Source organism: Dendropsophus ebraccatus, chromosome 13 (assembly GCF_027789765.1).
Source record: "Dendropsophus ebraccatus isolate aDenEbr1 chromosome 13, aDenEbr1.pat, whole genome shotgun sequence".
In the NCBI taxonomy this organism is placed as follows: domain Eukaryota; kingdom Metazoa; phylum Chordata; class Amphibia; order Anura; family Hylidae; genus Dendropsophus; species Dendropsophus ebraccatus.
Window position 1 is genome coordinate 93,540 of NC_091466.1, and position 25,087 is coordinate 118,626.

Here is a 25,087-nt window from a genome sequence, read left to right on the forward strand (position 1 = left end):
CTTTAGGGAGGGTATACATGAGGGGTGCTGTCATGGGCTTATGAAAACAAGATTACCGGTTAGTAATCCTGCTTTTACCCTGACGCCCAATGACAGCACCCCTGGAGGATTAAGCTAGTAATTCTAATTAGGGGGGGGCTACAGCCGACAACACTTTGCGGCCGAAAGACAAGTCTGAGATAGGATTTAACTGGAGTCTATAATGTCTCAAAAAGGTATGAACCGAGGACCAAGTTGCAGCTTTACATATTTGGTCTAAGGTGGCATCTGCTCTTTCTGCCCAAGATGTGGCGACTGCTCTGGTAGAATGGGCTGTAAAATAGGCAGGAGGACTTACTTTCTGAGCTTCATATGCCATAATGATAGCCTGTCTTATCCATCTACTAACAGTGGGTTTAGAAGCTGCTTTACCTTTGTTAGCGCCCAGAAACTGTACTAAAAGGTTCTCGGCCTGACGGAAGCTACTAGTAACTTCCAGGTACTTGAGGAGGCATCGCCTTACGTCTAAGGTATGAAAAGACTGTTCCCTGCTATTTGTGGCGTTAGTACCAAAGGAAGGAAGCACTATCTCCTGATTTTTGTGAAAATCTGAGACTACCTTGGGAAGAAAAGATGGAAGTGTCTTCATGATGACTGTCATCTAGTACCTGGGTATAGGGAGGAAAGGCTGATAGGGCTTGTAACTCTCCTACTCTGCGGGCCGTGGTGATCGCTAAAAGAAAGGAGAGTTTGAGAGACAGGAACTTAATGGGCAGATCATCTAAGGGTTCAAAAGGTGGGCCTGTCAGAGCATCTAGTACTAGATTAAGATCCCAAGGGGGTACCGTAACCCTCTTTGTAGGATTCAGCCTAACTGCACCTGTGACAAATCTTTTGATCAGTGAGTTTTCGGCAAGTCTACAGTTTAGAAAGGAGCTGAGAGCTGATATTTGAACTTTCAGGGTGCTTGGTTTGAGATTTTTTTCTAACCCTGCTTGTAAGAAACTTAAAATAATGGGGATATTTGGAACTCCTAGGGGATCTTGTCTACCGTCTGCAAACCTAAGGAAAGCTCTCCACACTCTATGATAGATAGTAGAAGTAACATCCTTCCTACTGGCCAATAAGGTATTGATAACATCATCTGATCAGCCCCTACCTCGCAGTATTATCCTTTCAGCATCCAGGCTGTTAAGTGTAGGTGAGGTGAGCCTGGATGATGGACTGGGCCCTGGAGGAGAAGATCTTCCCTGTCTGGGAGGATCCAGGGAGGACACTGGGATAGCTGTCTCAGTCTGGTGAACCAGGGTCTCCTGGGCCAAAACGGAGCAAGTAGAATTATATTCGCCTTGTCTTCCATCACCTTCTTTAAGACTTTTGGAATGAGATTGAGTGGGGGAAAGGCGTAACCTTTGATGTGTTTCCAACTCTGGGCAAAGGCATCTACTGCTGTTGGAGAGTCCTTGGGATTTAGGGAGAAGAATCTGCGGAGTTTTCTGTTCTCCCTGGTTGCAAATAGATCCACAGTCGGCGAACCGAACCTTTCTACTATCATGTTGAAGGTTTCTATGTTGAGCCCCCACTCTGACTGGCTGAGATGGACTCTGCTGTTTGATTCTGGGTCCCTTTCAGGTGGACTGCAGATAGGGAGGAAAGGTTCTTTTCTGCAAAGCTGAAAATTTGAGTTGACAGATGAAGTAGAGCTTGACATCTGGTGCCCCCCTGCTTGTTGATATACGCTACCGCAGTTGTATTGTCCGAGTATATCAAGACATCTTTTGATGATATCACATGGGCCAGGTTCTCCAGGGCAAACTGGACTGCCCGAAGTTCCTTGTAATTCGAGGACATGTGGGTTATATTTTGAGGCCAGGAACCCTGGAGTAGCTGATGACCTGAGTGAGCCCCCCACCCCCAGGGGCTGGCGTCTGTTGTAATTCTTATAACTTCTACTGGGGTCCATCTCACCCCTTTTGAAAGGTTTACAGAGTCCGTCCACCAAAGTAGGCTGATTCTCGCTCCGGAATTCAGATGGAAGGATAGGTTTAGGGAAGACTGCTGCTTGTCCCAGAGTTGAAGTATATTGTTTTGTAGAGCTCTGGAATGAAATTGTGCCGACTGGACTGAGGGAATACATGATGTCATTAGTCCTAGGATGGACATTGCCAGTCTGAATGAGGGACTGTGTTCCAAGAACAGGTCTCGGACTCGACCTATTAAGGCTTCTTGTTTTTGGATAGGAAGAAAGGAAGTTTGTAGCTTTGAGTCCAGGAGGACTCCGAGGAAGATGCATTTTTGAGATGGTATGAGGTTGGATTTCAGATGATTTATATTCCATCCCAGGGAAGTGATTAGTGAGGATGCCTCTTGAATCTGTTGCAGAAGTAGAGGGGATGACTCTGAGACTAGTAAAAAGTCGTCTAAATAAGGAATTAAAAGGATGTCCTTCGTTCTGATGTAAGCTGCCATTTCCGAGACGATCTTGGTAAAGACTCTTGGAGCCTGAGAGATCCCGAAAGGGAGTGCTCTGTATTGAAGATGAGTCCATTTGCCCTGTAAGCATACCGCTACCCTGAGGTACTTCTGATGACTGGGATGTATGGGGACCTGGTAGTAGGCGTCCTCTAAATCGATTGACGCCATGTAACAATCTGGGAAGAGGAGGTTCACTGTTGATTTTAGAGTCTCCATACGGAATCTCTTGTACATTAAGTGTTTGTTCAGATCCTTCAAATTGATAAATGACTCTGAAGGACCCATTTGGTTTTTTCACCAAAAAAAGAGGGGAGTAGATTCCCTGCGTTATCTCTGAAGGAGGGACTGGGACTAGTACCTTTTTCTTTAGCAGCAACTGAACCTCTGACTCTATCACCAACTGTTTCAAGGGGTCTGAAAGGATCCGGGTGGGAAGATATCTGACTCCGGGACAACTCCTGAATTCCAGGAGCAATCCCCAGGATATTGTGCTCAGGACCCACGGGCTGGAGGAAATGCTTCTCCAGACGTGAGCAAAGAGAGTCAGACGTCCCCCCACCGGGACCCCGTCATTGGGGAGGGGGTTTGGGTTTGTTATCCTTATTGGTATTAAAGAATCCTTTTCCCTTTGTGGGGACACGAAACTTCCTACTGTCTTGATATGAGGTGCAAAAGGGTCTCTTAGACTGCCTACCCCCCCTAGAGGAGGAGGAGTCCTGTCTGAACTGTGAAGGGAATTTCTTTTTTCCGTCAGCCGCCTTTTCTAGTAAGGAATCTAGGATCGGACCAAATAAAAATTTTCCGTCACAAGGGATGGAACAAAGTTTACTTTTCGCAGCCATTTCACCCTTCCATGGTTTAATCCACAAAGCTCTTCTAGCCGAATTTGATAAAGCAGCTGCTCTAGCAGACATCTTAATAGAGTCTAAGGAGGCGTCTGCTTAGAAATCCACTGCTTTTGAAAGAATTGGGAAGTCTTCTACCAATTTTTCGCATGAGGGATCCTTGGATAAGGCAGATTTAAGATCCGATAACCAAACTCTAAGGGAGCGGGCCACACAAGTGCTGGCTATACTGGTTCTTAGGGAACCTGTTGCTGCCTCCCAAGTCTTTTTATTATAAAAGTCAGCTCTTTTATCCATGGGGTCGGGTAGTGTCCCTAGATCTTCAAAGGGTAAGGTATTGCGCTTAGCTATCTTGGCTACTGCAGCGTCAACGGCCGGGGGTCTATCCCAGGAACTGCACTCTCCTTCCTCGAAAGGATACTTCCTTTTAAAATATCTGGGAGTGAAAAACTTCCTGTCTGGATTCTCCCATTCTTTGTTAATGATGGATTTAATACTACTATGTAGTGAGAATGTACGAGATTTCTTAGGAGCCAATCCTTCATATAAGGCGTCCTCAGGTGACGGAGTGATTTTGGCATCCTCCATATTCATAGAGGCTCTAATAGCCTTAATAAGCTGGTCAGTATCCTCAACTGGAAACAGGGATTTAGTTTTAGTTCCGGAGTCGGAATCATCCTCACCTGAGGAATCAGGTTAATCTCGCCCTCCTCTAATAAGACTTCTCTATGAGGAGGGGAAGGTTCACCAGACAAATCTGATGCCAAAGGCATAACCGAGGGTAAGAGTGCTGAAGAGGAGGAAGCTGAAGGCAATGAAGTAGTCATGCTCCTCATTGAGAGTTGAATTTCATTTCTCACGATTTTTTTAATGCTCTCTGCTAGAGCTGATGACTCCTGGGCAACCAGATTATTAATACATGAGGGGCACAGGGTTCTGACATAATCATCCCTCAGGGGAGTTTTACATTCTGCACATTCTTTATGATGTGCTTTGGATGTGGCTTTCCCAGTAGATCTAGTACTTGATCTGGAGCCCTATAATAAACCATACGAATCTAGCATTAACATCATATAAAAGGATTCGGTCTCACCAAGCAGAAGGACGAGTCTCATAAGTACCGGAGTAGAGTCTCTGGATGATCTGCGATCATGGTGGTCACGGCGTCCATTTTCTCCTTTTTCTGACGAATCCGACATCATAGCAGAAGGAGATTGTCAGCAATGGAGATAAACGGCTGACTGGCTGGCTGGTGAGCGGTCTCAGAATGCCTCCTGGACGCTAGAGGCTTGTGGACACTGTTCCCTCCTTCCCCCTCTGGCTTTGAATGATCCCGGGCCGAAACCCGGAAGTGACGTCAGCGCGTCACGCACGCGTACGTGCGTCACGCCCCGCACCCCGTACGTCGGCGCGCCTGCGCATGTGCAGACGCGCGCCGAAGCCGGAGAGGAAGAGACATGGCTCCCCTGCTCCACCACTTCCCCAGCACACTGCGCCACACCACTTACCCAGAGAGCCCGGTATACCGCGGAGTCTCCGGGGGTGGCGGGCGAGGAACGTGCCGGAGCTGCAGCAGAGGGGAAATGAAGGGGGCCCGACATCACCAGACTTAGGGAGGCTGTCCTGAGACAGGCTTATTCCCTCAGGGAGCCCCACTAGGCAAAGGCCGTCCGGGGGACCTGCAGCCGGCACGGAGAGGTATGAAAAAGAATCTTCATCCCGGATGGGACGCTTCACAGGCCTCCTATCCGCAGGACAGGAAACCTGAACTGAGATGTGGAGAGGTGTGTCAAGCTTTTATCTTCACAGGTTTCCTGTCCTGCGGTGGGAGGTCCTCTCCAGGGGTGCTGTCATTGGGCGTCAGGGTAAAAATGTAATAAAAAGTGATAAAAAAAGTCACATATACGCAAACAAGGTACTGAAAGAAAGAACAGATTGTGGTGCAAAAAATGACACCTCACACAGACCAAACAATAAAATCGTTATAAGGATGGGAATAGAGCAATTTTAACCCCTTACGGTCAAAGCCAATTTTCGTTTTTGTGCTTTTGCTTTTTCAACTTTATGTTTAAAAGGCCATAGCAGTTGCATTTTTTCCCCTAGAGACCAATATGAGCCCTTATTTTTTGCGACATCAATTGTACTTTGCAATGACAGACTTTGTTTTCCCATAAAATATGCTGCGAAAGCGGAAAAAAATCATTTGCGCTGTCAAATTGAAATAAAAAGGATTTTGATTTTCATGTTTACGCCGTTCGCCCTGGGGTAAAACTGATTATATATGTTCCTCAAGTCGTTACGATTACAACGATATGTAACATGTATAACTTTTATTTTATTTGATGGCTTTTAAAAAATTCAAACAATTGTTAAATATATGTTCCTTAAAATCGCTCTATTCCCAGGCTTATGGCGCTTTTATCCTTTCGTCTATGGGGCTGTGTGAGGTGTAATTTTTTGCGCCATGATGTGTTCTTTCTATCGGTACCTTTATTGCGCATATGCGACTTTTTGAACGTTTTTTATTAAATTTTTTCTGGATTTGATGCAACCAAAAATGCACAATTTTGCACTTTGGAATTTTTTTGCGCTTACACAGTTCACCATGCGAGATCAGGAATGTGATTAATTAATAGTTCGGGCGATTACGCAAGCGGCGATAGCAAATATGTTTATTTATAAAATGGGAAAAGGGGGATGATTTGGACTTTTATTAGGGAAGGGTTTTTTTTTTAATTAATAAAAAAACAATTTTTACTTTTTCTTTTTTTTTTTTACTGTAACTGGAAGTCCCCCTGAGGGACTTGTATATACACAGCACTGATCACCCTGAGGGACTTGTATATACACAGCACTGATCTCTCATAGAGATCAATGCTGTGTATATACACAGCAATGATCAGTGAGATCGGTGATAGATTGCTTTGGCCTGCTGCAGGCCAGTGCAATGTATTGCCGAGCCGGGATCAGCGTCATTGCGACACTGAGTCCCGACCCGGCCAGAAGCACGGATCTCCTGCCCCCCCCCCCCCCCCGGCGATCGCATTGCGTGGGGGCGATCCGTCCCACTAGACACCAGGTACACCAGGAGCAGAGCATCTTAATGCAGCTGTCAGGTTTGACAGCTGCATTTAGATGCTTAATTAGCCGGCGCAGCACCGGGACCCATGCCGGCTAATAGAGGCAGTCCCCGACTGTACATATCAGCCGGGAGCGGCGCCGTTCAGAGCGGGGTCCTGGCGGGACCCCTCTCTGAACTCCCCCCGCGTCACCATGATGTTATTAGATACGTCATGGGACGCTAAGAGGTTAAATACGTTGTTTTTTTTAAAGGTTTTAATTTTTTAAAAGCAACCAAATAAAATGAAAGTCACGCAAGTTACATATTGTAATCGTACTGACTTAAGGAACATAGAGAACATGTCAATTTTACCATAGGGCGAACAGCGTAAACACGAAACTCCTCAAAATAAAAGGAGTTGCACCTTTTTTTCCAAGTTCACTGCACATATATTTTTATAAAAAGAAGAAAAATTAAGTCTTTATTTGCAAAGTATAATTGGTTTCGCAAAAAATAAGGGCTCATGTGGGGAAAATATGCAAACGCAGTGGCCTTTTAAACACGAGGAGGGAAAAAAGAAAGCACAAAAATGAAAACTGTCTCAGTCCTTAAAGGGTTAAAGCAACATTGCAATATTGCTAGAGCGTTTTCCGTCACCCAGAGCCACCAACGCCTGCTGGGTGACGTCACGGATACCCAGCGTACCCGACAACAGGGGGGGGGGGGGGCTGCAGCTGTCTGAGGTAAGTAGGCAGGAACAGTGGGAGGGGCCAATTTCAAGGTTTACTGTCTGTGTCCTCCCCGTCCCGTCCCTGACCATACTCTACCTGCAGTATTGTAACAGTACAGCTATGTATAGGAAAGCTTATTCAGCAAATTAATATATGTAAATAGCCATGTGTAAGGGCTATGCACATACATTAGATCATTCTTAAAGTGAAAACATTTTTTGAAGAGCGCTGCGGTAACCTAATTGAATATACTGTGGACACCAGAGGTTGTAGGTGTGATAGCTGGCACCAAATTCTACCTCATCTGGAGTGCTGCATGAACATTTGAACACACACACACACAAACTATGATGTAACATGACTGGAGATAGAACTTTATAACTTTTCCATAAACTTCATCTGCAAGCCATAAAAATTACACACACACTCTCTCTCTCTCTCTCTCTCTCAGATGGATACCCATTCCCATTGCTTTACTACTTACCAGGATCCATGACTGAATGCTGCACCCCCAACACTAGACATCTTTTCTTGCTCCATCTCTACAAGTAAGAAAATAATCAAATACATGAACAATGAAATCAAGAACAGATGATCTGTATACTGTACTACATGCACAAGTGCTATACTACAGGGGAGGAGGACCCCTGCCCATATATTGTGTTATACCTTTATCCCAGTCCTCCTCACAGGGGGGGGCACTGCATCTACTAAGATCCAGACTCTTCTGATACATAGGCTTTTCGTTACCTGGAAATAAAAGGAGGAGAATATATTTGAGACATGTAATCTAGTCTCTATAACATCAACGCTAAATACAGTATATAAAGCATGTGAACACCACTACTATGAGGTCTGTAAGAGAGACTAATCAGCCAATCACATGGCAGCAACTCAGTGCATTTAGGCATGTAGACATGGTCAAGACAATCTCCTGCAGTTCAAACCGAGCATCAGTATGGGGAAGAAAGGTGATTTGAGGCCTTTGAACGTGGCATGGTTGTTGGTGCCAGAAGGGCTGGTCTGAGTATTTCATAAACTGCTGATCTACTGGGATTTTCACGCACAACCATCTCTAGGGTTTACAGAGAATGGTCCGAAAAAGAAAAAACATCCAGTGAGCGGCAGTTCTGTGGGCGGAAATGCCTTGTTGATGCCAGAGGTCAGAGGAGAATGGGCAAACTGGTTCCAGCTGATAGAAAGGCAACAGTGACTCAAATAGCCAACCGTTACAGCCAAGGTAGGCAGAAGAGCATCTCTGAGCGCACAGTACGGCCAACTCTGAGGCAGATGGGCTACAGCAGCAGAAGACCACACCGGGGGCCACTCCGCTCAGCTAAGAACAGGAAACTGAGGCTACAATTTGCACAAGCTCATCGAAATTGGACAGTAGAAGATTGGAAAAACATTGCCTGGTCTGATGAGTCTCGATTTCTGCTGCGACATTCGGATGGTAGGGTCAGAATTTGGCATCAACAACATGAAAGCATGGATCCATCCTGCCTTGTATCAACAGTTCAGGCTGGTGGTGGTGGTGTCATGGTGTGGGGAATATTTTCTTGGCACTCTTTGGGCCCCTTGGTACCAATTGATGGTTGCAACGCCACAGCCTACCTGAGTATTGTTGCTGACCATGTCCATCCCGTTATGACCACAATGGACCCAACATCTGATGGCTACTTTCAGCAGGATAATGCGCCATGTCATAAAGCTAGAATCATCTCAGACTGGTTTCTTGAACATGACAATGAGGTCACTGTACTCCAATGGCCTCCACAGTCACCAGATCTCAATCCAATAGAGCATCTTTGGGATGTGGTGGAACGGGAGATTGGCATCATGGATGTGCAGCCGACAAATCTGCGGCAACTGTGTGATGCCATCATGTCAATATGGACCAAAATCTCTGAGGAATGCTTCCAGCACCTTGTTGTATCTATGCCACCAAGAATTGGGGCAGTTCTGAAGGCAAAAGGGGGTCCAACCCGTTACTAGCATGGTGTACCTAATAAAGTGGCCGGTGAGTGTATATATATTGTGGCAGCTACAGATTTCCTCCAACCATCTCATGTCCTCAACTTTTTCAACACACCTGGCTACAGAAGAAGGGTCCACAGATCTGGCATCACAGTACCACTATATGCAGGAGATAGAACCTTACCACACCGCCAGCAATACCATGGTCAAATAGGAAAGCAGTGGTTCTATACCAACTGGAGAACAATTTAAAGAAGGATTCCTGAATGCAAACACAAGGTGAGAAGCCATGAGAGAGGGTCATCAGAAATTTGGATTGTTCAGCTGTGAAGGAAATCTGTAGCTCCCGCGCCAAGAGGCATGGCGGTTTAGAGTCCTGTGAAGGGGTGATGATACCTGCTGCATGTATCCTAGATAGGCCTCGTAGGGTTTTTAGGGAATAGAGAAAGCATTTCTAACCAGTTAGTGTCTTGCAGCCGACCTGTTGATGGGGCGTAGGAATGGCAGAGGTTTAGGACTTGTTGGGATTGGAAGTGTCCTGAAGGAAGGAGACCCGCTATATCCAGGGGCTTGTGCTTATTAAGAGGACAATGAAACACCTAAAAAAATCTAGGACCACTTCTGATATATCACTCCTATCTGTCTCTACAATATCCAAAATTAATATGGCAATAATAAAATATAATCACAAATATCCAGTAAAGAAAGGAAAACCAGAGCACTCCTTCAAAGCAGCAATGTTAGTCCTTATTCAGCAACCGGCAGTACAACTGATGTGAAGACTGAACAGGGAACAGCCGTTTCACACGTTACAGCGTGCTTTCTCACAGCCCTAGCGTCAGTACGTATCCTTCCCCCTTATATCCAACTCACACATGTGAATACGTTTAGTTAAAAATATAATTAACAAATATACATTTGTCACAGAGTAGGAATATAATAAAACATTCTCACACAATGCAATATACAAAATTATTTTGTTACCAACAGGTACCATGTATTGAGGATCGATCATTTAGCCCTAACGGGCCTAGTGCATCTAATCTCAGAGTTAATTCTGTTTCTTTTTACAACTATTGTACTTGTCTGCCGCCGCCTGTTGGAGAACCTCTTAAGCGTACCAAGCCCATAAAACACATTTCTGAACTATCATTATGTATGGTGCGCATATGTTCCATTAATTTTGGCAACCTTTCCCAGTACGTAATGAACGCACATGCTCAGAAAACCTAATGTGCATAGGGCGCTCTTTTTTCCCGATATAATACATACCGCAGCTGCAAATAACTGCGTAGACTACAAATGTCGTCTTACATGTAATCAGATCATTAACTCTCCATCTTACACCTCCTAACTATTTTCCGAACATTTACTACAGCTTCCACATTTGAAATTGCCATGTAAATCAGTAGACTTACCCAACCATGTAGTGTTTCCTCTATTTTCACTTTGTAACCTTCTTCTGACTAGTTCATCACGTAGGTTCCTGCTGCGGCGAAAAGCTATGATAGGACGTGTCTCAGTTAGCTCTTTCAATGTAAGTCCCAATGTTTACAAATAGCAGACTTGATAATATTATCCATAGGACTGTGGCCAAATGTAAATACAAATCTTTTAGCTTTACTATTTGACTGCATTTTTTTACAATTACCCCCCATCAACTGTCTGCAACCTGCCGGATTTTGTACCCCGCCACAATGCCTTCCAGTTCGCTGACCAATGGTATTGTCAGCGGGCTGGAACGGCGATAGGAACCCCAGTAGCCCCAACTTTTGCAAATTTATTTTTGGCGGAGCTGGAGGATGATGTTATTTTTTTGGGGAAATAATTTTTTTTGCCCAAAATGATGCTATATCTTAGGTATATAGACGATATATTGATTGTCTGGTACGGCTCAGAAAACAAACTCCAGCAGTTTGTGACTTATATGAATTTCAACCACTAAAATATGAGATTTACATCACAGTTCTGTAAGGACAAATTAGATTTTCTTGATGTCCACTCGCAGGTGGTAAATGGTGAACTGCAAACGAGTGGGTATCGGAAGTCAACTGCAACTAACATGTTGCTTAATTATGCAAGCGATCACCCAGCCCATGTGAAACGTGCGGTACCGTACGGCCAGTTCGTGTGGTTAAAACACATTAATAGCAACAGTGATAAATTTGAGCACCTAGCAAAAGAGCCGAGTGATCGGTTGCATAGACGTGGCTACCCAGAAAACATAAATTACTAACCGGGTAATTTATTTTCTTTGACCCCATGGCGGCACCTAACCCTGGAGAGGACCACCTCCTACTCCCATTGGACAGGAAACAGGACCACTGGACCTTAAAAAAATCGCCTCCTTTTACCAGCACCAGTTTCTTAGCAAGGTTCCTAGGAGCAAAGGTTAATAAACACAACATAGAACAATACTGTGTGTGTGTGTGTGTGTGTGTGTGTATAAATTACAAAGTTTTTTTCTTTTTTAAACTTAATAGAATATCTCTTTCTTTTTAAATTAAAGAAAATATATCGTATCAGGGTGGGTATTAGGCGGGGTGCCGTCATGGGCTCAAAGAAAAGAAATTACCCGGTTAGTAATTTATGTTTTCTCTTACCGCCCTATGACGGCACCCCTGGAGAGTAGACTAGGAATCTTTTTCCCCGCCTGGGGGGGGGGGGGGGGGGGGGGGGGGGGGGGGACTACTGCCTGAAGAACCCTACGTCCAAATGTAAGAACTTCTGTAGAGGACAGTTGTAGTCTGTAGTGTTTGAAGAAAGTGTGTGGGGTGCTCCATGTAGCTGTTTTGCAAATCTGTTCTAAGGGGTCAGAAGCCCTCTCTGTCCATGAAGTGGTCACTGCCCTAGTTGAATGTGCCCCAAAGCCCACCGGAACCTCCTTTCCACTACACTTATAGCATTCTCCAAAGAGAAACTTCCCCTCGCAGGGGATGCCACATAACTTAGCTTTAGAAGTTGTATCCCCCTTCCAGTCCTTCAGCCACAAAGTACGTCTAGCGGAGTTGGAAAGGGCGGCTAAGCGGGCAGTTAGTTTTAATGCATCCGCAGATGCCTCAGCCATAAAAGATATGGCATTGTCCATTGTGGAGAAGGCCTAGGTGAAATCCTGACTAGGGTTAGTTTCTCTGACCTTGTCCTTTAATTCCGTCATCCACACCTTTAAGGACCTGGCAACAGAAGTTGTAGCAATTAGGGGTTTGAAAGCAGATGTTGTAGCTTCCCAATTCTTCCTCAGGTACACCTCTGCCCTCTTATCCAGCGGATCTTTTATAACAGCTGAATCTTCAAATAGAAGTGCATTCCTTTTGGTTATTTTGGCCACGGGTGGGTCAATCTTAGGTGCACCTTGCCATGTCTCACAGTCTTCTTGACTGAAGGGGTAATTCCTTTTATACTAGAAGAGAAAAAAGGAAAAGAACAACATAGATATAGAACATATATTAGTAATATGACCAGACAGGTAGAAATCTATCACCCACTTACAGCCTGAGAAATTAAAAATTTCCTGTCTGGATTCGACCATTCACGGCTGATCCGGGCTTTTATGTTTTGGTGAACTGGAAATTCCAGCCGTTTCTTAGGCGCCAGTTCCTCAAACATCATATCCTGTCTGGTTTTCGGTTGAGGAACATCATCTATCTCCATTTAAGCGGACTGCTTTTATTGAAGAGTCTATGTACTCCGCTGGAAAGGGGGGGAATCTTCCTCGAAAGCTTCCTCCGCCTCATAAGTCAGTTCACTTTGGTCTTCCTAAGACACAAGTTCCTGATCCTCAATTGGGGGAGGAAGAGCAACAGACTGGCTAGGCCCTGCGACTTCCAAAGGTTTGGTGTCAGCAAGGGGTGCTGGGGAGACCTCAGCAGTAGCTGTCGTATCAGAAGGAGGTGGGCGGGAAGGAAGGGAGGCCTGTAGAAAAAAACACCCCACTAGGACAGAGCTAGAGGTAAAGGAGAGGGAGGGATAGAACAATACATACCCTAATTTCATGCCTAACCATTTCCCTCATATTCCTCATAAAAGAGGGTCCCTGGTCTTCCAAAACACGGTTCATGCAGCCCCCACAAAGAACTTTATTATAGGAGCTGCTAAGTCTCTTTTTGCAGATAGGACATTCCTTAATTTTAGAACGTTCCTTCCTAGTGGATTCCTCCTAAAAACAAATAATGAACTAAAATGAGCAAATGTGATGAAAGTATGTATATGGGGAGATCCCCTCTTACCCCACCATACCGCTGGATTATCTGCAGAAGAGGCTTGGGTAGCATCAGCGCCTTGGGACTCCATCTGCCCAGGATAGTAGGTAGTATGGTCCCACCGCCGGTAATCACAGTAACAGAATGGCAGCAAAAAAGCAGCAACCAGAGACTGTCACAGAAGTGCAAGGCACTGTGAGTCTCCATTGCTGCTGGTTTAAATTTGGCGCCGAAAACACGCCTCAGGACTGGCTGGCTGCGCCCCCCCCCCCCGCCACTGATGCGGCACACCCTCCCGCAGTCAGACTCCTGACAGGCCTCCAGGCCTGGAGGCTGTCGATCAAGGCCCACAAGACCACCACTTCCGGCAACGCACGGAGGACGCCGCGTCATGACGTCATAGGTCCCGCCCGCCAGCGCGCGTGCCCAGCAGGCAGCACCTACCCAGGAGATGGCGGAGGGGCCAGGAGGACGCGCGGTGACCCGTTCCTCTGGAGGTGCCGGAGCTGGAGCCAGTCTTGGGCAGAGAAGCTGCCTGGGAGTCGGTGAGTCCCATCTGCACCAGTGATCCCCAGCCCTGTGAAGATCCGTCTCTCCTCCAGGACTCCTCCACATCCTGCTCCCACAGGACAGGAAGCAGTAACTGGTGCTGGTGAGAGAAGGCGATTCTTTTAAGGTCCAGTGGTCCTGTTTCCTGTCCAATGGGAGTAGGAGGTGGTCCTCTCCAGGGGTGCCGTCATAGTGCGATAAGAGAAAATGAGATCAAATGGGCCCTTGAAAAAGCTAGAAGATTAGATCGCAGTCAGTTGATGGGGGTATTTGTAAAAAAAATGCAGTCAGATAGTAAAGCTAAAAGATTTGTATTTACATTTAGCCACAGTCCTATGGATAATATTATTAAGTCTGCTATTTGTAAACATTGGGACTTGTTAAGAGGCGAACCTACATTGAAAGATCTAACTGAGACACGTCCGATCGAAGCGGCAGGAACCTACGTGATGAAGTGAAAATAGAGGAAACACTACATGGTTGGGTAAGTCTACTGATTTACATGGCAATTTCAAATGTGGAAGCTGTAGTAAATGTGGAAGCTGTAGTAAATGTTCGGAAAATAGTTAGGAGGTGTAAGATGGAGAGTTAATGATCTGATTACATGTAAGACGACATTTGTAGTCTACGCGGTTATTTGCAGCTGCGGTATGTATCATATCGGGAAAACAGAGCGCCCTATGCACATTAGGTTTTCTGAGCATGTGCGTTCATTACGTACTGGGAAAGGTTGCCAAAATTAATGGAACATATGCGCACCATACATAATGATAGTTCAGAAATGTGTTTTATGGGCTTGGTACGCTTAAGAGGTTCTCCAACAGGCGGCGACAGACAAGTGCAATAGTTGTAAAAAGAAACAGAATTAACTCTGAGATTAGATGCACTAGGCCCGTTAGGGCTAAATGATCGCTCCTTAACCCCTTGCCGCAAAATGACGTTTGGGGAACATCATGTAAAGTAGGTAGTTAATGCAACATGACGTTCCCCAAACGTCATGTTGTTCCTGCCTCCCCCCGCAGCCTGTAAGTGAGATCGGGCAGCGGGAGGAGGCAGTATCACACCACATCCTCCCGCTGCCTCTGCCCGGAGGGGAACTGCGCAGGGATAGAAATGAAAGAATGATCAAAGCCCCATGCTCTCCGCCACCGGAGGTAGCGGAGAGCATGGGGCAGTGATCGGGGACCCCCCCGTGTGGTCCCGGAGCAGGCGATCGGCGGTATATACTATATACCGCCGATCGCCTGTTCCCAGTGCTGCCGGCACTTTTTATCCCGTCACCATAAATCATTGGTGACAGGGGATAAAAAGTGTTAGTGTCGCCCCCACCCCCCCAATCACCCCCATCCCCAGTCACCACCCCCCTTCCCATTATACGTTACCTGATCCTGGAGCTCCTTCCTCTTCGGTGTCCTGGCTGCTTCTGATGTGCGCATGCGCGCCAGAACATCCAGCTCTGAAAATTTAAAGTGACAGAGACCAATTTGGTCTCTGTCACTAAACTATGATTACTGTGATAGGTCTCTGTCACAGAGGTCTCGGTCACTAAACTATGATTACTGTGATAGAAAATATCACAGTAATCATAGTATTACAGTGAAAATGAATGGATAAAGTACAAAAAGTGAAAAACAGACAAAAAAATAAAACACACACTTTTTTATTATAGTAATAATTGCAGTTTACTCCCAAATTACCCCTAACCCCCCCCCAGATTACCCGTAACCACCGCACGTTGCCCATAACCGCCCCAGGTTGGCCGAAATCACGCCAGATAGCACGTAACCACCGCACGTTGCCCGTAACCACCGCACGTTGCCGTAATCATGCCAGATTGCCCGTAACAACCACACGTTGCCCCTAACCACTCCAGGTTGCATGTAATCACAACAGATTACCCGTAACCACCCCAGGTTGCCCGTAATCACGCCAGATTACACTTAACCACCGCACGTTGGCCGTAACCACCGCACGTTGCCCGTAACCACCGCACGTTGCCCGTAACCACCGCACATTGCCCGTAATCACGCCAGATTGCACGTAACCAACGCACGTTGCCCCTAACCGCCCCAGGTTGCCTGTAATGACACCAGATTACACGTAACCCCCGCACGTTGCCACTGACGGCCGCACGTTGCCTCTAACCACCCCAGGTTGCATGTAATCACAACAGATTACCCGTAACCACCCCAGGTTGCCCGTAATCACGCCAGATTACACTTAACCGCCGCACGTTGCCCGTAACCGCCGCACGTTGCCCGTAACCGCCGCACGTTGCCCGTAATCACACCAGATTACCCGTAACCACTGCACGTTGCCACTGACGGCCGCACGTTGCCACTGACGGCCGCACGTTGCCACTGACCGCCGCACTGCTTCTAACCACCCCAAATTGCCAAAGACCCCCTCCAGATTGCCGTAACCAACCCAAATTACATATAAGCACTTCAGTTTATCCGTAACCAACCCAGATTGTCCGTAACCACCCCACGTTGGCCGTAACCACAGCAGGTTACCTGTAACCACCCCAGATTGTCTGTAACCACCGCAGATTACCCGTAACCACGCCATATTACCTGTAATCTAATTTTTTTATTGTATTTTAGTAACAGTGCTATTCTAATAACTGTTTCTAGCTGCGGTTTTGCTCCAGCAAATTGGCGCTCCCTTCATTTTCACCCTCCATTTTCTCTCCTGTTCCTCGTGAAATTGAGAAATTTCAAACTAAACAAACATTTTATTGGAAAAATTTGAGTTTTTCTTTTTTACTCTCTACTTTTAAATACTTTCCTCTAATACCTGTGGGGTCAAAATGGTCACCACACCCCAAGATGAATTCTTTGAGGGGTGTACTTTCCTAAATGGGGTGACTTTTGCTGGGGTTCTATTCTGCTGACACTACAGGGGCACTGCAAACGCACCTGTCGCTCAGAAACTTCTTAGGAAAAATCTGCACTGAAAATGCTAATTGGCGCTCCTTTCCTTCTGAGCCCCGCTGTGTGCCCATACAGTGGTTTATGCCCACATATAGGGTACCGTTCTACTCAGGAGAACCTGCGTTACAGATTTGGGCATGCAGCTTCTCCCCTGTTCCTAGTGAAATTGAGAAATTTCAAACTAAACGAACATATTATTGGAAAAATTCTAGTTTTTCAATTTTACCGTCTTATTTTGAATACTTTCCTCTAATACCTGTGGGGTCAAATGGTCACCACACCCCAAGATGAATTCTTTGAGGGGTGTACTTTCCAAAATGGGGTGACTTTTGGGGGGGGTTTCTCTTCTGCGGACACTACAGGGGCGCTGCAAACGCTCCTGGCGTTTAGAAACTTCTTCACCAAAATCTGCATTGAAAAAGCTAATTGGCGCTCCTTCCCTTCTGAGCCCTCCTGTGTGCCCATACAGTGGTTTACGCCCACATCTGGGGTACCGTTGTATTCAGGAGAACCTGCGTTACAAATTTTGGCATGCTTTTTTTCTCATGTTCCTTTTGAAAATGAGAAACTTTAATCTAAACGTTTATATTATTTGAAAATTTAAATTTTCGGTTTTTTTTACGGCCTAATTGTGAATACTTTCCTCCAGCCCCTGTAGGGTTAAAATGCTCATTATACCCCTAGATTAATTCTTTAAAGGACAACTCCCGCGGGACCCCCAAAAAAAAAAAAAAAACACAGACACACACAGACACCATACTCACCATCTCTCCGGTGACGATCGCCACTCTTTTCGCCCGCCGTCCGCCTCTCCGTCGCCGCCGTCCGCCATCCAGCGATGTCTCCAACTTCCGGGTCCAGGGGATGGAAAAGGCTGCCAGTGCGCTTGCGCACCGGCAGCCTTTTCATTGGCTGGAGCGCATCACATGGCTTCCAGCAAGCTCAGCCAATCAGGGCTGAGAAAGCTGGAAGCCATGTGATGCGCTCCAGCCAATGAAAAGGCTGCTGGTGCGCATGTGCACCAGCAGCCTCTTCATCCCCATTCACTTTGCATGAAGACGCCGAGGAGGAAGAAGACCCGGACCGCCCCTCGGCTCTGACGTCGTCGTCACCAGATGCCGCCCCGGAGAAGAGGACCGTGACGATCGTAATAGGTAATGTATACATTCCTTAACTTCCGGGGTGGGGGGGTCGGGGGTCCGAAAGTGGGGGAAGGGGGCCAGGCCGGGTATTTAACCACATTACAAAGTTATATAACTTTGTAATGTGTGTTAAATGAGCAAAAAAATTTTTTTGTGGGAGTTGTCCTTTAAGGTGTCTAGTTTCCAAAATGGGGTCACTTATGGGGGTTTCCAGTATACAAGCCTTCTAAATCCATTTAAAAAAAGAACTGGTCCCTAAAAAAAAATCTGTTTTGGAAATTTTCACAAAATGTGATAATTTGCTAATAAATTTCTAAGCCCCATAACACCCTAAAAAAGTAAAATATGTTTCCAAAATTATAGCAGAATAAAGAGGACATATTGGTAATGTGATTTAGCAACTAATTTATGTCCTATTACTTCCTTTTTTAGAAGCAGAGAATTTCAGAAGTTCATAAAATGCAAAATTTTCTAATTTTTCATGATATTTTGATGTTTTTCACAAAAAATACACAAAGTAGTGACCAAATTTTGCTACTAATATAAAGTGCCATATGTGACGAAAAAACAATCTCAGAATCGCTAGCATACGTTACAGCATCACTGAGCTATGAGCGCATAAAGTGAGACAGGTCAGATTTTGAAAAATGAGCCTGGTCATTAAGGCCAAAACAGGCTGCGGAGGCAAGGGGTTAATACATGGTACCTGTTGGTAACAAAATAATAATTTTTGTATATTGCATTGTGTGAGAATGTTTTATTATATTCCTACTCTGTGACAAATGTATATTTGTTAATTATGTTTTTAACTAAACGTATTCACATGTGTGAGTTGTATATAAGGGGGAAGGATACGTACTGACGCTAGGGCTGTGACGTGTGAAACGGCTGTTCCCTGTTCAGTCTTCACATCAGTTGTACTGCCGGTTGCTGAATAAAGACTAACATTGCTGCTTTGAAGGAGTGCTCTGGTTTTCCTTTCTTCACTGGATGTTTGTGATACTATTGCCTTTAGTGTCATTGAGCACCTTTTGTCAGCTGGGATCCTGAGTGGCAGCAGAAGGTTTACGCGGCGAGGAAGTGGTGCGGGGGACTCTTTTCCATTTGCAATAATAAAATGTAACACTCATAATTTATCAAAATTAATCAAGTTTATTTGAATTCATCACAGAAAAAACAACAACATTTTAAAACCAAGACCTGGGAGGTGGGGGACCACATAACTGGGACAAGATATCTTAAAGTGCTAGTGCATCCATATAAATAAATATGTAAACAATGTATTATAAGTCATACAGCATAAAGTGCATTAGTATAAACTCTCGATTTTGGTGTAGGTCTTATTAAAAGGACAACTCCGGCCAAAACATATTTAAAGGGAACCAATCACGTAAAAAATGGCTATTCGGCTAAGGAAGTGTGCTGATAAATCATTCAGCACACTTCCCGTACATGTCCCTATATCCCCCGTCCCTGCAAAGAAAAACTTATAAACTCACTTTTAAACATTGGCGTGCTGTATGTTAATCTGCCCTAAGTAGTCATCTGGGTGGTGGGCTGCGGGCAGGTAGTCACGGTCCTCGGGCGGTTCAGCGATGTAATCACGCCCCTCTGGGCGGGAGGGGCGCGATTCAAACTCCAGTGAACCTGTGACGTCCTCCAGGGGCGTGCTGTAGCGTCCGGCGGCGCGCTGACATTCTCATCACGCCGCCTACAGCAGAATGGGACTTTCTGTACTGCGCATGTGCCGCGTAATGACAACGTCGGTGCGCTGCCGGACGCTACAGCACGCCCTTGGAGGACGTCACAGGTTCACTGGAGTTTGAATCGTGCCCCTTCCGCCCAGAGGGGCGTGATTACATCGCTGAACCGCCCGAGGACCGTGACTACCTGCCCGCAGCCCACCACCCAGATGACTACTTAGGGCAGATTAACATACAGCACGCCAATGTTTAAAAGGGAGTTTATAAGTTTTTCTTTGCAGGGACGGGGGATATAGGGACATGTACGGGAAGTGTGCTGAATGATTTATCAGCACACTTCCTTAGCTGAATAGTCATTTTTTACGTGATTGGTTCCCTTTAATATGTTATTACACAAGGAAAGTTAGACAAATTCCTAATGTACACTAATTATGGGAAATGCACATATACTGCTATTTCCCTTAATTTAGTAGATCAAGCAGGGTTCAGATTGCCTAAAAAACTGTGACGTCACGAATCAGGTGTAATTCCTATGGGTGTCCAGCAGGGGGAGCACTATATGTAGAAGTCTATGTAACTGTATTGTATATGCAACTGTATGTAATGTATCACAGGGACACAGGGCATCTCCCTCTCTCCCTGTGCTGCCGATGACCAGGCTCACACCGGGAGAGAGTGAGACAGATGGCCCCAAGCAGGGAGGGAGAGAGGTGCCCGTACATCTAACTACCTCCCTTCCTGCTCACTGTGTGGGACACACACACACACACACACAGTACTACTCCCCCATCATCTGCTCATAGTATGAGCAGATGATGGGGGAGTAGTAGCAGAGCAATCCCCATCACCATAACCACCCCACATACATCCCTCCATCCCCCACCTGTTCCATTATAATTAATGTACATTAGGAATTTGTCTAACTTTCCATAACACATTAAAAAATACTTTTGGCTGGACTTCTTTAACCCCTTCAAGACCACGGGCGTACATTTACGCCCCAGCTGCCTGGGTCTTAAGGCAGGAGGACGTAAATGTAAGCCCTGCCGCAGTCCCTGGCTCACAAGCTAAGCTCGCTCCATAGCGGGTGAGGAACGGCTGCTATCGGCAGCCAGGCACTCACCCTCAATGCCTGACTGCAGGGGGTATACTTCTACCTCTGTGCTGTCCGATCTTCCGCCACAGGCCCCAGGAAGGCTCTATCAGAAGATCACAGATAACAATCATCCCTGCTATGCTATGGCATAGCAGTGATCAGTAAATGTAATCCAATGTATTAATGTTAAAGTCAGACTGAACTATAGAATAAAAAGAAAAAAGAAGTACATAACGTACTCACCCCATAAATGATATTTTGGGGGTTTCGTCATTCATTTTATGGCAGATTGAAAGATGCCATTACAAAGTACACCTGTTACGAGGAGGAGAAAACGAAAAACGCAAGAGTGACAATTGGCCCGGTCTTTAAAGTGACTCTGTACCCACAATCTGACCCCCCCAAACCACTTGTACTTTCAGATAGCTGCTTTTAATCCAAGATCTGTCCTGGGGTCCGTTCGGCAGGTGATGCAGTTATTGTCCTAAAAAACAACTTTTAAACTTGCAGCCCCGTGCCCTACGGGCGTGGCTTACTATGTGTATGCATTAGGCTGGCACCACCTCTCTGTCCCTCCTCCCCACCCTCTTCATCATTAGGAATGCCACTGGAACATTTTCTCCTGTCTGAACATTGCACAGCTGCCTTAACGATCCAGCCCATGTGCCGGGCTTACACAGCTGACGAATAGGAGGCAATCTGCCTGGAGCATTCCTAATGATGAAGGGGGCGGGGATGAGGGACAAAGAGGGTGTGCCAGCCTAATGCATACACAATGTAAGCCACAGCCATAGGGCACAGGGCTGCAAGTTTAAAAGTTGTTTTTTAGGACAATAACTGCATCACCTGCCGAAGGGACCCCAGGACAGATCTTGGATTAAAAGCAGCTATCTGAAGGTACAAGCGGTTTGGGGGGGGTCAGATTGTGGGTACAGAGTCGCTTTAAGGTCATTTCAGGCCCAGTCCTTAAGGGGGTTAAATAGACCTCTGAGGCGGCATCGTGATAGACGGCCCCACAGGGGCAGGGAGAGGGCAGGTAATAGGTGGAGAGGGGTGATGAGATGGAGAAGGCACCGTCCCGACTACAGATCTCTTTAAAAAAATTAAAGAGTGGCCAAGAAGAGAGGGCCATCTGGGTATGGAAGAGGCCCTTAGTAAAAGAGGATTAGCTTTAACCCCTTAACGACCAGGGCCATACATTTACACCCCCACTGCCTGTGCCTTAAATGTCATAAATGTACGCCCTGCCGGTGTCCCGGGCTATGGAGCGGGCTCACTAGCTGAGCTCGCTCCATAGCGGGTGAGGACCGGCTGCTATCTGCAGCCAGGCCCTCACCCTCAATGGTGGGCCGCTGTGACCGCCCACCATTAACCCCTTAAAAGAGTGTCTGCGGGGGTCCCAATCGCATGGCCTGACTGCCAGAGGTCTCTTACCTTCCTCCGGGCAGTCAGGTCTTCACTCTCCTGATAAAATTAATTAACATATAAATATACCATAGCGTGCGTAATCGTCCGATTAAAATAAAAACACTATTCCACTCGGTGAACAGCGTGAACAAAAAGCTATAAAAAAACGATTGCTTTTTTTAATGACATGTATAAAATTTTTTTTTATAAAAAACGATCAATACTTTTGATCTAGGAAAAATTGTTAATAAAAACTAGAGATCATGACAGGAACAATGACTCCCCATACGACCCTGTAGGTGAAAAAAAATAAAAATGCGCTATAGGAGTTACAGTAGGGTCATTTTAAATATGCCTATTTGCAAAAAAAGTTTTACTGCTAATAAAAAATGGTTAACGTTAGAAAACCTAGTAAACATGCATATCGCTGTGTTTAGACTGACCTATAGAAAGAAAAAATGCCAGTTTTACCGTAAATTGCACTACGTAAACATGGAAGCCCCCCAAAATTAGCGAAATCACATTTTTTGAGCCAAGTTCACCACATAAATGGTATTTGTGGGGTTACGTCATTCATTTTATGGCAGATTGAAACGCAAAAGTGACAACTGGCCCAGTCCTTAACCCCTAGACTACATAGGACATACCGGTACATCCTGTGTTACGAAGCGCGCTCTATAGCAGGTGGGGGCCGGCTGCAATCAGCAGCTGGGCCCTCACCGTTAATGGCAGGCTGCAGCGCGATCCCCTAAACGATGCGATTGCGGCGTTTAAGTGTAAGTGACAGGGACAGTCCCCTGTCACTTACCGATCGGGAAAACCGCAGTGTGACTGTGGGGGTCCCGATCGCTGTATCGTTCCGCCGGAGGTCATGTCCGGGGACAAAGTCCGCTTGTTCTGCTCCAATGAGCGATGCCAAAAAGGCAATCAGTCTGGTCGCCAAAATCTTGGCCCACCATTAACATCAGTTTTGAGGAGAGACATAGGGCGACACAGCTGACGTGTGACATAGCTGTGTGTGGCTGCCACACAGTTCGGGATTCGGGATAATCGTGATATGGGCCTCTAAGGCATGGCTGGGAAGTGGATTGCCTGACAAAAGGGAGTTACAGAGAGCCAAAAAATGTAGAATGATAACATCCTTTAATTTTTTATAATATAGGATGGGAAACCCATCTGGGCCTGGTGCTTTCCCAGAGGGGATCAAGTTGAGAACCTTCTCTACCTCCTCTGAGGCAATAGGGGCCATAAGGGAGATCTATGGGAGTGGGGAGAGCAAGGGAGCTTAGGAAAGAGTGTATCAGTGACAGGTGATCAGTTTGGTTGATATGTTATAAAGGGAGTGATAAAAGGCAGGGAACTCCTAGGCCATGTCCTCTGTTTGGGTGAGGAGAGAGCAGTTAGAAGAACGAATGCCGCCAATATGAGATTGAGTGGCTCTCTCATCAGAAAGGAGGTAAGACGTGAACACTTATCCCCATGCATATAGGAAGGCTATAGGAAGGCTCTGGCAGTTTGTGCGTTTAGCAAGTCCTTCAGCTGACTACGTAAACCAGTTAAATCATTCAGGGTTTGAGCTACTCTGGACTTTTTATGTAGGGATTCCAAAGCAGAGATTTGCATAAAGAGGGAATTCAGCAGTTTCGTTCTCGTTTTCTACTGAGCCGAAGCTAAGGCAATCACTTCTACCCTCATCACTACTATGAGTTTCCCACATTATAGGGGTGAAAATATCAGGGGAATCGTTTTCCTCAAAAAAATTATTTAAGGGTATATTCACACGAACGGGCTCGCAGCGAGATTCTCGCTGCGAGCCCGGCAGTTCCCATACACTACATACTTGCTGCGGTCTAAACAACCGCAGCGAGTATGTAATTCTGCCGCCCTTAACCCCTTCTGCTCCCGCCCGGCTCCCCCGCTGTAAGCATACATTACCTGTCCTTGCTGCACGGGTCCGGCGTCCTGCTCTCCCGTCCGGCCAATCAGTGGCTGCAGCTGGGCAACACACTAATTGGCCGGAGGGGAGAGCAGGACGTCGGACCCGTGCAGCGAGGACAGGTAAAGTATGCTTACAGCGGGGGAGCCGGCCGGGAGCAGAAGGGGTTAAGGGCGGCAGAATTACATACTCGCTGCGGTCGTTTAGACCGCAGCAAGTATGTAGTGTATGGGAACTGCCAGGACCTGCCGGGCTCGCAGTGAGAATCTCGGTGCGAGCCCGTTCGTGTGAATATACCCTAAACCTTAACTGAAAGGTCACACAGCTAGGTTTGGTTCAGCGACCACTACATGGGCCAATGTGGTGTAGGGAAAGGGACAGAGAGCGTGACACAGGGGCATGGTCATAAATTGTAATGTTACCTACCTCAGCAGATGTCACCTTCTGGCAGACCCTTTGAGACACAAGCAAATAATCAATCCTATGGTACGAGTCCCGGGGAATAGAATAAAAGCAAAAGTCCCTTCCAGTTGAAAACCTCTCTTGCGCAATAGTGCCTTTAAGAAAGAGGTATCTGCCTTCAGGGTCGATCTGCTGGGTTTCCTAAAGTAAAAGAATAGACGCCTGCTGAGCCTTCATAAGCCTAAGAACTTGTTAGCGCTTTTGCGGCACGTTTATACCTTTCACATTATAGGATATACAGTTAAGATTAGCCATTGATGTAGAGAACATGACATATAGTCCTAAGAGAAGAGAACACTGCTAAACCCCCGACAGGGACGGGACAGGTAGAGAAAAGACAAAAGGGGAAAGGGAGGTCGGGAAAGAGAAGGAAAACAGCAAACCTATTTACAAGGGGCAGGAAGGCCAGGTGGTAGAGGGCCAAAGAATACTGAGACATACAATAGAAAAGTAAGTCTCCAAGAGTGGAGGGAGAGATGACAAAACCATAAGCCTAGTACTACTGTAGACAACAGGGCATGTAAAAGCAAAGTAGAAAGACAGGTGTGAGGAACCGGAACCCGTAGAAGGCCCGGCCAACTATCATAAA

At 46.2% G+C, this 25,087-nt stretch overlaps 1 protein-coding gene across 3 annotated transcripts in view; it reads right to left on the bottom strand.

Annotated features, from left to right (window-relative positions):
- LOC138770395 (gametocyte-specific factor 1-like) overlaps positions 1-25,087 on the bottom strand; it is a 51,240-nt gene that overhangs the window by 14,616 nt on the left and 11,537 nt on the right. For all 3 annotated transcript variants that reach the window (XM_069949497.1, XM_069949496.1, XM_069949495.1), the window contains exons 6-7: positions 7,761-7,841; positions 7,576-7,633 (exon numbers count right to left, since the gene is read on the bottom strand). In XM_069949497.1, coding sequence (XP_069805598.1) covers positions 7,576-7,633; positions 7,761-7,841 — 139 coding nt within the window. The remainder of the gene's footprint in view (positions 1-7,575; positions 7,634-7,760; positions 7,842-25,087) is intronic.